At 41.2% G+C, this 11,817-nt stretch overlaps 1 protein-coding gene across 1 annotated transcript in view; it reads left to right on the forward strand.

Moving 5' to 3' along the window:
- Window positions 1-7,006, forward strand: part of TMEM161B (transmembrane protein 161B) — a 32,482-nt gene extending 25,476 nt beyond the window's left edge. The window contains exon 12 of the mRNA XM_083404114.1: window positions 33-7,006. Within this exon, the coding sequence (XP_083260240.1) occupies window positions 33-310 (278 nt within the window). The 3' untranslated portion in view covers window positions 311-7,006. The remainder of the gene's footprint in view (window positions 1-32) is intronic.
- Window positions 7,007-11,817: the final 4,811 nt, after the last annotated feature.

Below are 11,817 nucleotides of genomic sequence, written 5' to 3' on the forward strand. Positions count from 1 at the left end.
CCCTTAACATCTGTCTTACTTTCCTCCTGTAGGTAACTATTCCTGGGGCATTTATCCAGAAGCTACTTCAGATTTACCAGTGGAGAGCAGTCCACTGAGCAATTCAGTAAACTCTGAATCTTCATCTGATGATGGAAAGGTGAAGGTAACTGTAATACAGCTAACAATGGCACTGGCTAGCCTGAAGAACATTTTCACTCCACTTTTATTCAGAGGACTTCTGTCCTTTCTCACTTGGTGGATTGCTGCTTGTCTCTTTTCCACAAGCCTTTTTGGGCTGTTCTATCATCAATACCTAACAGTGGCATGACCTAACAAGTTCAAAGCTAGGAAGCCCATGTGCCCAAAGGAGACTGAAGAAAAAATGGAAGAAATAACACGACAAAGTCTTTTTCATAAATGCTTTCTCCATGTTCCGGGCAATTGTTGGGTAATGTTGGAAATCGCAAACGAGTTTGTAACTTTGTTACCTAAAATTGTAGGTAACTGCTGAATTGTTTTTGGACTGCTTTGAAATATGTCGGAAGTACCTTCTGTTTTGGTGAACTTCGTGCTGCCCTGAAAACACTGTGTTATTCAGTCATTGATTGGCTGATCTTAGTGGTGTTAAGGTACTAGGGTTAATAGTCACTGCATAGAAAATGGAACGTTCAACTGAGCCATATAAGGGGGTTGGAGAAGTTATCCTGTTGGCAAAAACATGGGTGACTTTTCTACTGAAGAGCAAAGTCATCCAACAGGACAAAGAAATACTGTATATTACAGTAAAGGAAGCTGTTTCAAAAGAGTTTATTGTAAATAAAATGCATGGACTCAGCAAGCATTTGTGCTAAAGGACTTGTTTACATATTACAGTAAGGGTATTGTATTGCAATATTGTGTCACTTGGTTACTTAATGTATGAATGTTCAGGAGTGTGCAGTTGTCAGACGTTAAAAGCATTTCACTCTTTGAGCACTCACATACTTGAAACGCATCTTTTAGTGGTTATAATGGAAGAGCAGTAAGTCATAAGACTGCAAGACTACATGTACCTCACTCCTGCACATTCATGTATTAGAACTATGCAAAGTGGTATAATATGCTGAGGCTTCCACAGCATATGTGAGGCACTGTATCCTATAATGTAATGTGTCAGGAAGTCCTAAAGAATTTTCATATTGTAAAAGTAAATATATTGTTTCAGTCTTAATAGTCTTTTAAAAAATAATAAATGGCCATATGACTCCTTGGACGTATTGGTGCTAATATTTATCCACTTAGATCCATTTGGGTTTTACTGTTCTGAAATTAAGACAGATTTCATTGGATTCACAAGAAAGGTTGACACTAATCAAAGTCTCCTAAACTTATTTTACTATGTGTGTATAGTTAATAGATCACAATAGGTGAAAATATTGAAATTTCCCTATGGATGTGTACTGCAGGACAGACAAGCTTGGGAGAATTAATAAGGGTTATGCTGTGAAAAGATTCATCAATGCCTTTAATTATAAGTAATCATAGCTGCAATGTCAATGAAAGCACTGTAGTTCAGGAGTAGCCAGTGAGATGCTCTCCAGATATTATTAGACTCCATCTCCCGTTAGTCCTAGCAGCATGGCCAGTGATCAGGGACTATGGGAGTTAGGAGTCCCAACAACATATTGAGGATACCGAGTTGGTTACCCTCTGCTCTAGAATTGTATCAGATTTTGTAATTTTCAGTGAGCCACCTGCCCTGCCTGGCTGTTACAATCTTGTTATAATGGATGCAGATTCTAGATGGTTCCAGTGTACGTTGCACTGTTGTGGCCACCTTTTTGCTATGGCACATATAATACTGTATAGCAGTAGCTGCTGTCACCAGACTATTAGCACCCTAGAATATGGTACCAAGTGCAATATGCAGAGTTAGCTCATGACAGCACCATGGATCACTGTATCACACTCGTGCAGTAATTGCTATGCCCCGTCCTAAGTGTTCAACTGTCGCAGTAGCTGTTGGGACTATGTTAAGAAACTTTGCTAACCCAGGTGAAGAAACTCCAGCTAAAGCTTTTCATTTACTTGTCTGTATATTCTATGTCGGTTGACAATGTTCAGTTGGAAAGATAGAAACAGCAGTTGTTCGTAAAACTGATTTTTCTAGCATTTTGCTTGTTTTTGTTTCAGGAACTGAACTGGGCATTCATATAGATAAGGTGGAAGGATTTCTTACTGTAGCATGAGAAACAGCAATTCACAATAATCTTAACAGTTCCCTCTACTAGTGTAAACTTGAAAACGGGAACTTCTGGACAATTTGCCTTAGATACTTCTGCCTAACCAAAAAGGCAGTATTTCCCAAATGCCAGGCTCACCTTCTAAACTGATTGTCTCTTCATTGTACCGCTTTTATTGGACCTTAAACTTAATTCATTATACAAGCCTTGGTTCTCTCTGTGCGTGTGCGCATAGACACAGCACATAGAAACCTGAGAATTGCCTTGTGGCATCAGACTTGTCATCCACATGCCCCCAAGAGGTTCATAATTAAGGCATGATGGAGACACCTGTCCCTTGTTGGTTGATCACATAATATGGAGGCTTCATTTCTCTGCCTTAGCTTCTACACACTTTTGCTTTTCTACTTCAGCTCCAGCCTGTTGTAACTTGGCCTGGAATGTCAGGGACTTGTAACATTACACCATTTGAGAAGAGTACTTAGTTAAGGCCTAAAACGGTACATTGTCACCTTCACTGCTGGTGTTTATGCACTTTATTCAGACAGATAATGCTGTTAGGATTATAAATACTGTATCTCAAAGGTGATTATGCTGGTGTAGAGTAGTTAAAAGAATGAGTCCAACTGGTGGCTTATTGACCATAAGAGAGTCACACCCTGACCTAAAGGGAGCCATACCAGTAGTTTCATCACTTGTACTTAGAGAGAGAGAGAAGAGAAAGATGAATGTCTACCATCAAAAATTGGAATTCATTCCCATTAGCAGGGTGCATTTAAAAGACTGCAGGTCTGAAAACACCAAAGCTTAAGATTAAGAACCACAGAAAGAACTGTACAAAACAACGGTGAATGGTAGTAAAACTGATTTAAAAATCTCTTGTACATCTCATTCTGCTAGTAATTATAAACCTGACCAGCTTTTTATAGGTAGGCAAGGTATTTGTGTAAAGTACTCAAGTGTTTCATTCCTAGACCTGGCTTGCATGTAATGCTTTGACAAACAATGACTTAGTGGAAATGTGCGGGTTCCTGGAGACAAGATTCTGACTGCTTTTCTCCTCCGGTCCTGGTGCTTCCATTTTGCTGTGAACTAAAATATAGTTTGGCTTAGCGTCACATCCAAATCCAGGCTTGTGGTTTAACACAAGATGTAGCCGAGTTTTATTCATGATTTGTCTGGAGGAGATAAACCACTAGCCCAGGTTCATGTGTAATGCTAAACCCTAACTATGGCTTAGCTCACAGCCGCGGGACTGGAAGAGGAGCAAAATGGGTGCATCCTTCTCTCCAGGACCCCACACATTTGCTTGTTCTCACTAAGACTTGAAACCTTTTTATGAAGTGCCCTGGCAGGCTAACACGTTGTCAGTGATGCTGTGTAGACTCTGTGTTACTAGAATACCGTGTTACTAGAATACTTCACTTTGACTCTTTGTATGAAAAGTGCATGTGTACGTAAGCTTTGCACAACTCACATCTGAACATTGCAAAGGCAATGTTTATTTGTTTAAGGAGAAGGAAAAAATCAGAATCCAAACAGTTGTTCTGTTCTGAAGTGTGGTATCCAGCCTGAGGCCTTAAAACCAAAAAATTAACGCAGTTTAGTTAGTTTAAATGATAGTAGGGCTTTATGGAATTCTGAAGGAAGCAATTTTTTTTTAATAATGGCTTGGATCCTAACACAAGCAAGTGAAAAGCTACAATCACACAATGGAGCTTTCTTATCTCTCACCCCCACTGCAACCACTTGTGCCTGAAAAGCCACTTTTGAGGCACAAGATCCTCAAATATCATGGTACAGGAGACTGCAGCAATAGAAATGGAGGGATATCACTTTGGCTTGCACAGCTGCACTTTTGGATCCAAATCATTATATCAAACTTTGCCTGAAAAATATTGGTGTCCTGTGATGGCTTCTACATCATTGACCATCCTTCTGAAAAACAGCTGTGACTAAATAAATAAAATATCTAGGTTACAGTGGTGCTGATATGGTTCACCCAGAGAATGTTGTTTTTCTGCACATAAATGTACTCATCAAGTGATTTCACCATGCAACTTGCCTGCATATCAGAGCTTTCGCACTCAGGTTTCATAGAGAGGGGGTAGCTCTGTGTATGTGAAGGAATGTGCACCAGTGCCTCGATCAAAGTGAATGGGACACCTTGCTTGCATAGGATTTCCACATGCTGATTGGAGCATACTGAGCGATCTCGTGCCCATTTGTGCTATTGCACTTCCGATATGTATATGTGAGCTGGAGAACATGAAGCATGGAAAAAAGATTGCGAAGGAAGGAAACAGTATGGAGAAAAGCATTGTAATAATTGGGGTTATCAACAGTGGCTGAAACCCAGGTCTGTCTTGATAAAAATACATAAAAATTGGATTTATATTTTTTAAAAATGCAAGTTCAAAAATAATCTATGTTTAAAGGTATAGATCTTTCCTTTGCTTGAATCTCTGATGTGACACACTATATAAATAACCCTTTCCATGCAGTTGATGCTTTTAGGTTGTCTTTAAATGCTTGTTAAGCTATGATACTTCCCAACAATTTCAAGTAGAATTAGAACGGGCAACTTTTCTGGCTTTTAACAGGTGCATCTATTTCTTCATCACTGTACCACCATGTTTGCAGAAACTTTACCAGCTCAATTTCTCCTTGTCATATAATTTGTTTAAACATAAGAGCTTGCTGGGGGAGAGGTGGATGTTGGCAACAGTGAAATACAGAATTAATCTTTCATTGCTTCATGATACTACTATACTTTTGCCTGTGACTAAGCTTGCAAGGCAGATTAACTTCATTTTCTAAAAATGTTGGGGGTAGCATAAAATTATACACCTGAGATCATTAGAAACCAGTGTCTTTTTTAAAAAAACTTTCTATTTTAGTAAAATGCAGAACCTATAGAAAAGATACTTTAAATTTTTCAGTACCATAGAGCAAGAACTATCTAATCCTTACAAGAAACCCATTACTTAAGCATCCCTGACCATCCAGCTTGTTTAAAATGCTCTAAGGAAGAAGAATCTATTGCCTTATCAGGCAATGTGTTCTGCTTTTGAACACTGTTAAGTTTCTCGTGATGTTTCACCTAAACCTTTTTTCTTGCAACTTGAACCCATTGGTTTGAATTCTACTCTCTCGAGCGCTAGAAAACAGATTTGATCCATCTGTGTGTCGGATAATGTCATCTTTGACATCCTTGCTGTGTGATCTCTTTAGAAGTGGGTGGTAAATTGGAACATTGTAGCAATGATAAGATAGACATTTAAGGCAGGAGTCACCTAACTTTGTCAGTGGAAGCCCTGAACAAGGACTTCTGTTTGCAGAATGGAGTTTCCCCCCTCCTTCCTCACACCCCCAGAACAGCGGACAAGGGGAAGAGAAGGATGATCCTTTAATTTGGCAAGCTGCAATTTGGCAAGTTGCAATGTGCAAGCTGCAATGTGCAGATGAAATGTTCATCATAGTGTGATATCAACTTAATACTGTATGGTTTCAACTTAATCTTGATCCAATGCAAACACATCTGAATGGCAGAAAACTTTCTTAGAAGCCTTTCTGGGCTGTTGTGTGATAAAACCAAAAAGTAATATGAGAATTAACTTTTTGTTCACAGGTAAGAGAATACAAATTGCACACATAAACCAATAGACTGGATAATCACTATTTTTAAGTCCAGCTTTAAGTCCTAAATACAGTAACTGGAAGAAAGTCTCTCCGTGTTACTTGAAAGTAATCATGTTTAAGTCTTCAGCTTCTTATAACCAACAGACATCTCTATCTTCTTGGCTAATTGTTATTTTCTCAAAACCCACACACAGTTGGAGAATTCAGATGAGAAATGAGCTTCCCTGTTTATTTATTTATTTATTCATTTATATAAAAAACCTTTTTAGTGGATCAGTCTACAAATCAAAGTGCAGTGTTTGTAACTGGAACTCCATAAAATTAAGATTGTACTGAAGGAAGCCCCCCCCCCCCTTCAAGGGAAAAAAAGTCTCTTCTATACTTTGTCCATCTCTCAGTTCATTGCCCAATGCAGTTTGTGTAATCTTCCAGTATCCATAGGGTAGGCTATACTTCAAAACCAGCAGCAAGTAAGAAGGTATATGCAAAAGGTGGGGGCCAGGAGACTCTTCTATAACCTACAAATTTTTACACCATGTGTAAAGAAATCGTATTGCTTATTGCTATATTTTATGCCTGCAAATAAAAGCAATATATTAATCTGCTTTATATTTTTGCATGTCAGGCAGCACTTTACTAATAATGGTGGGAAAGGATAAGAGGTAGTTGTAATAAGGCTTGTAAACTGCTCTGTGCTCTGCAAGTGCTATAGAAATTATATCCCATTCAGTGTGTGTTGATACCAATGTAGTAAACACTGTGACTCAAGATTTGCTTTTTGTATAATTCGTCAAAATATTCTAGGAGGAGCTGGATTCTACAGTCTTCTCTGAAATGGGTTGCTGGCTAAGCACCAGCCATACTGGATTTATATGAATGTTAATGCCTACTGTGGATAGCAGTAATTGCATCAATAAGTTTGCCTCTGCAAGCTATCACTTCAGCTGGTGGGAAGCAATATCAATTACGCTGAATTTACTAGGCAATAGAATGTTCTTAGTACTGTAATGTTAATGTTCACTGTAACTTGACCATTTAACCTGTTCGTTTGTTCATACCATACACGTGGACTGTTACTGTATCTGTTCCTATTGAATTGCCCAGATCAGAAAAAGGCAATTTATTCAAACCAAAGATCAATAAATATGTTGTGGTGTTGACTTCTTTTGTACATGTAGAATGGATACACCTGCTTGGATAGTACCATTGTTTGATTTGTCCTGTTTCAAAGCCCTTCTAAATATATTTTATGCACAATGAATATTTACGGACCAAATCCTTAACTAAAGGCATTGCTGTTTCACAGAAGTTTTCTCAACATAATCATGTGCTTGGCATCCTGAAATCAATTGTTGTTGTTGTGCTTTTTATTTCTTTGGAGACTAGCAAAATAATGCTTAAAGAGGGAGTTGGGAACTTAGGAAAAGGACCCAAAAGTGCAACTGGGGTCCACAGAGGAGGTATAGGAAACCTTGTTAGAGTTGTGTGTTATCAATATGTTCCCATGCTTTTCCCACTTCCTTATTTTTCCAACTTCATGGTACTACACTTTGTGGAATTTGAAAGGAACCATATTCCTTTGAGGGTCGTTGGGGAGGGGGGGTGTTGGTAAAGTAGTCTGCCTATACCTTTGAGATATTCAGTTGTTTTTTTGTTTTCTTTAAAGACAGTATCAAGCTATTCCAGTGTATGAGAGTAGCTTTGCCATTTTTATGGACTCGGGGGGGAGGGGGCAGGATTTGTCTCATGGATGAGGTGTGTCTATATATAAATCTAATGTAAAAATATAGAAAGCAAAATATAAGAACCTAATTTAAGTTATAGGTTGGAAAATATAAGTTCTATAAATGTTACAACTGGACAAATGCATGAGTTTTATGAGGTGCTGATCACTGAAGCACTACAGCCCACCCCAAAGAGTCACAGCCTCCATAACTGCACATCCCCTCCATCGAAGAATCTGTATGCTCTGCTCTACCTCAGCTGAAATTTATTTTGAAGTAGAGAAACTGTACTCAGGGTTCAGTTCATCCCACCACTTTTGTTTTCCAGTATTGTCCTTATGAGAGAAACCTGTACCTTACTGTCCCACAGGGCTAGCAGGTGTGAGAACTGAGATCAATTGCCTGAGGTAATTTTTTTTTCGTACCACACACCCTCTCATGTCTTATCCAGCCCAATCTCTCTAGTACAGTGGTACATTGGTTCTTGAACTTAATCCGTTCAGGGAATCCATTCGACTCCCGAAACCTTTCAAAAACCAAGGCGCGGCTTCCGATTGGCTGCAGGAGCTTCCTGCACTCAATTGGAAGCCATGTTGGACATTCAGCTTCTGAAAAACATTCGCAAACCGGAACACTCACTTCCAGGTTTGCGGTGTTCAGGAGCTGATTTGTTCTAGTACCAAGGTACCACTGTACTATAATTGTCTCCAGGGCCCAGTTTGGGGGCAGGAAAGCCAGGGAAATAGTTGAGTGGCTGCCCCATAAGTGACAACTCCCCACTAGCATCTATTGAGCAGCTGAAATAAACAAAGACACATGACAGATGGCCCTCCAACCTGTGCTTTAAAACCTCCAAGGAAGAAGAGTCCACAACCTCCCAAGGGAAACCATTCCACTGTCAAACAGCTCTTACTGTCAGAAAAGTCTTTCCTGATGTTTAGTTGGAATTTCCCTTCTTGTAACTTGAAGCCACTGGTTCGAGTCCTACCCTCCAGAGGGTAAAGAATAAACAACAGCAACAACCGTAAGTTAAGCAGAAGAAAAGCAAGCATTAAAAACTCTTTCTGTCCCAGGCTAAAAGCCTGGGGAAAATAGTTCTTGGCCAGGCAGCAATATAGTTGTCAGGTGGGCCTCTCTGACGAGAGCTCTCAAAAAATGGGGCACCACCACTGAGAAGGCCCCTCTCTGCTTGCCACCCACCTCACAGCAGGCAGTGGAGGCACTTTTCTCACCCACTGTGAAGTTTGACTCACCCTAGCAGGCAGGCTGGGAATATGGGCCACGGTAGCAGTGGGGGATGAGAGAGATGATCTTCCTACATAATCCTTCTCTGCCCTCGAACTGTTAAGGGCCATCCAGAAAGCACTGCTGAGCTTATTGCATCTTCCACTGATGCCTAGGGCTGCCTCTGCAGTTCAGCAACGAACCTTCTGTATATTTCATTTCAGCTATGAAGGATTTCCTTTCCTGACAAGCCCATGGGATCCCCACAGGCTTCCTTAAACTGGCAAGCACAATGCAAGCTTGGGTGCCTAGGTGGAACTATTTGAGTGGGTGGGGGGGAGGTGAGGGAGGAAGGGAGGGACTTTTTTTGATTAGCTTTAATAATCAGGAAAGGGAAATTTTAATTGAAGTGCTTGCAATTCAGCTGACAGGTTGAGCGTGCCTTTTGATGCTAAAAACGGTTACAAAATTAGTGCGAAATACTTCGTCTCAACTCAGTCACACACAAAAACGGGGGGTGGGAGAGGAAGTAAGCACATTTAAAAATTGATTAGTGCTGCACGAAGCTGTTCTCCAGAGATTTGAACTCTTGTGCATATGCCCTCCGAGCTATCTGGCTTGTTGCAGCCTTTGCCCATTTAGTCTGCAGCTGCCTCACCTTGTTGGTTTGTGCTGACCTAGTTTATCTGATTACTAGCATTGGCTATGGGAGAGAGCATTGTGGGAGGAGGGAGACCTTGTCCCTAGGACCCCTCTGGCCTCCAGCTCAGCAGTTTCCTCAGTATTATAATGGACCATCTTTGGGGCAGAAGCTGATCAGTGTGGTGAACTGTGCTGAGTTTTCCAACACAGGGAAGGAAAGTCTGTCCTGTTTACACATTTTGCAAAAGTCGAATGAAAGAGGCTCTTAAAACCATTCAACAGAAGAGATGTGTTTTGGTTTTAATATAAGCAAACATGAGGGACTCATGCACAACATACACATTGTATGACACATGCAGCTTCTACTTGCCTGCCCGTATAGCATATTGGGAGATTCTGGTATTGCTGCTGGCTGCACAACTTGGTATTGGGCTGTAAGACAGTATTGTGCATTATTTCTGCACACTGCTGAACTAAAGAAGCAGAAGAAGGGGTGGTGGTGGTCAGTAGGGCTGAGCTATATATCAAGATACAGTAACGTCCAAAACCAGTTTGATGTCCATATAGTGATATTGATTTCATAATTTTTGGCCTGGCAATATATTGTGAATCATGGTGTGGGTGTGTGGGTGTGTGCTGTGCAAAAATCAGAATGTGGGAAAACTGTGAAGCAAGCCAATGCTTCTCCTGATTCCTGCAGCCCCTGTTAACTGCTGGCTCAGCTCTCCCCTGCCAAACACAAGGAGCAGTGAATCCCAAGAGCAGGCACTGAGAAAAATCACCATGCAGGAAAAACCATGAAGCCAGCCAATGCCTCTACATAGCTCCATCCTTATTTCAGGCATCGTGATGTATTTGTAAATTGCGATGTTTAGCTGGTGATGTATCATGATGTTGAAAAACCAGATACTGCCCAACCCTAGATGTGAGCATGACCTGGGGGTAGATGTCAGCCATAACCACATAACCTTGAACAGCATCTATGACTTCACATTCAGGAGAAGTTAGGAACTTGAGAAGCTGCTTTATACTGAGTCAAACCCACTGGTCCATCAAGCCCAGTGTTGTCTACACCGAGTGGCAACAGGATTCAGACACGGTGTCTCTCCCACCCCTACCTAGATATGCTGGATATTGAACCTGGGCCATTTTGCATGTAGAAGAGATGTTCTGCCACTCAGTTATGGCCCCTTGTATTACAGGAATTTGTTAAGATACCTCCTTCCATATTGTGTTGTGTGTTGTGTTGTGTTGTGTTGTAATAGGTCCATGAAAACACCTCATGGACCTGACTTAAACATCATATAGTATTTTGCCTATTGGACAGATGCTTACAATCCCTTAGCCAGTTGCAGAAAATAAGAATAAATTTGGTGTTCAAGAGCTTGGGTCCTAACTAGGCTTCTGCTGGCAGGAGCATCCCAAGCACTACTCCACGCATGGGATATTCCCACCACTGGAATGGTTGTGATGGTACTGGGGAGAGGGGACTCAGCAACTCCCCTTTCCCTTTCCTACCCCTTGCTCTCTATGAAACTCTGCTTTGGGGGGTTGTGGGACCTGAGCTGCATGAGAGGTGACTTGGGAGGATGAGAGGAAAGCATAAGAAGAGCCCTGCAGAACCAGGCCAATGGCCCTTCAAGTCAAGAATTCAAAGGCCTGTGGGAAAGTCCACAAGCAGGAGCTGAGGGCAACAGTGCTCTCTCTATTGGTGATTCACAGCAGCTGGCATTCAGGGACATACTGGCATTGCCTTCTCTTGCTCCCCCACCCCAATCTGCTGGTATGATCCCTTGCTGCCTGTGAATGGTGGGAGGCTTTCCATTTGCAGACACCAAGTTGGAATCCAAGCCATTATCTCTTGAAAACTTGCTGCATTCTGATGACTTCTGGATATAAACATGGAGATGGTGTGTGGGATGCACATGTGCGACTATCTTATTTTGACCATTTTTTTGTGTGCTCGGTGAACAAGAACAACAACAAGGTGTACATGTGCGCGCCTGAGGCAATACAGAACAATTTCATTCCTGAAATGGAGGAAGCTGATTACTGTCATTTTGATGCTGTGCCTTTTTATATACATTGGTGGTGGTATGGAAAGACACTGGCTTGGAGCACGGCGTACTTTAGAGTGCTTTGAAATTGTTGAACTACACATTTTACAAAGTGCTCCATTTTGCTGCTGACTCAAGTAGCATGGAAACCAGTGAACTGGCGGTTGTGTGCACAGAAAAACTCACTGCCACTGAAGAACTCCAACTCCCATCTCAAGTTTCTGCCAAAAGCTTTAATGCATGAATCAGATGGGTGCATAGGCAAGGTACAGGTTTCAAGGTGTAGTAGGGACACAAGAGGTATATAGATACATGGCTAAGCAC

The sequence above is a fragment of the Podarcis tiliguerta genome, assembly GCF_965153285.1.
Source record: "Podarcis tiliguerta genome assembly, chromosome: 11".
NCBI lineage: Eukaryota > Metazoa > Chordata > Lepidosauria > Squamata > Lacertidae > Podarcis > Podarcis tiliguerta.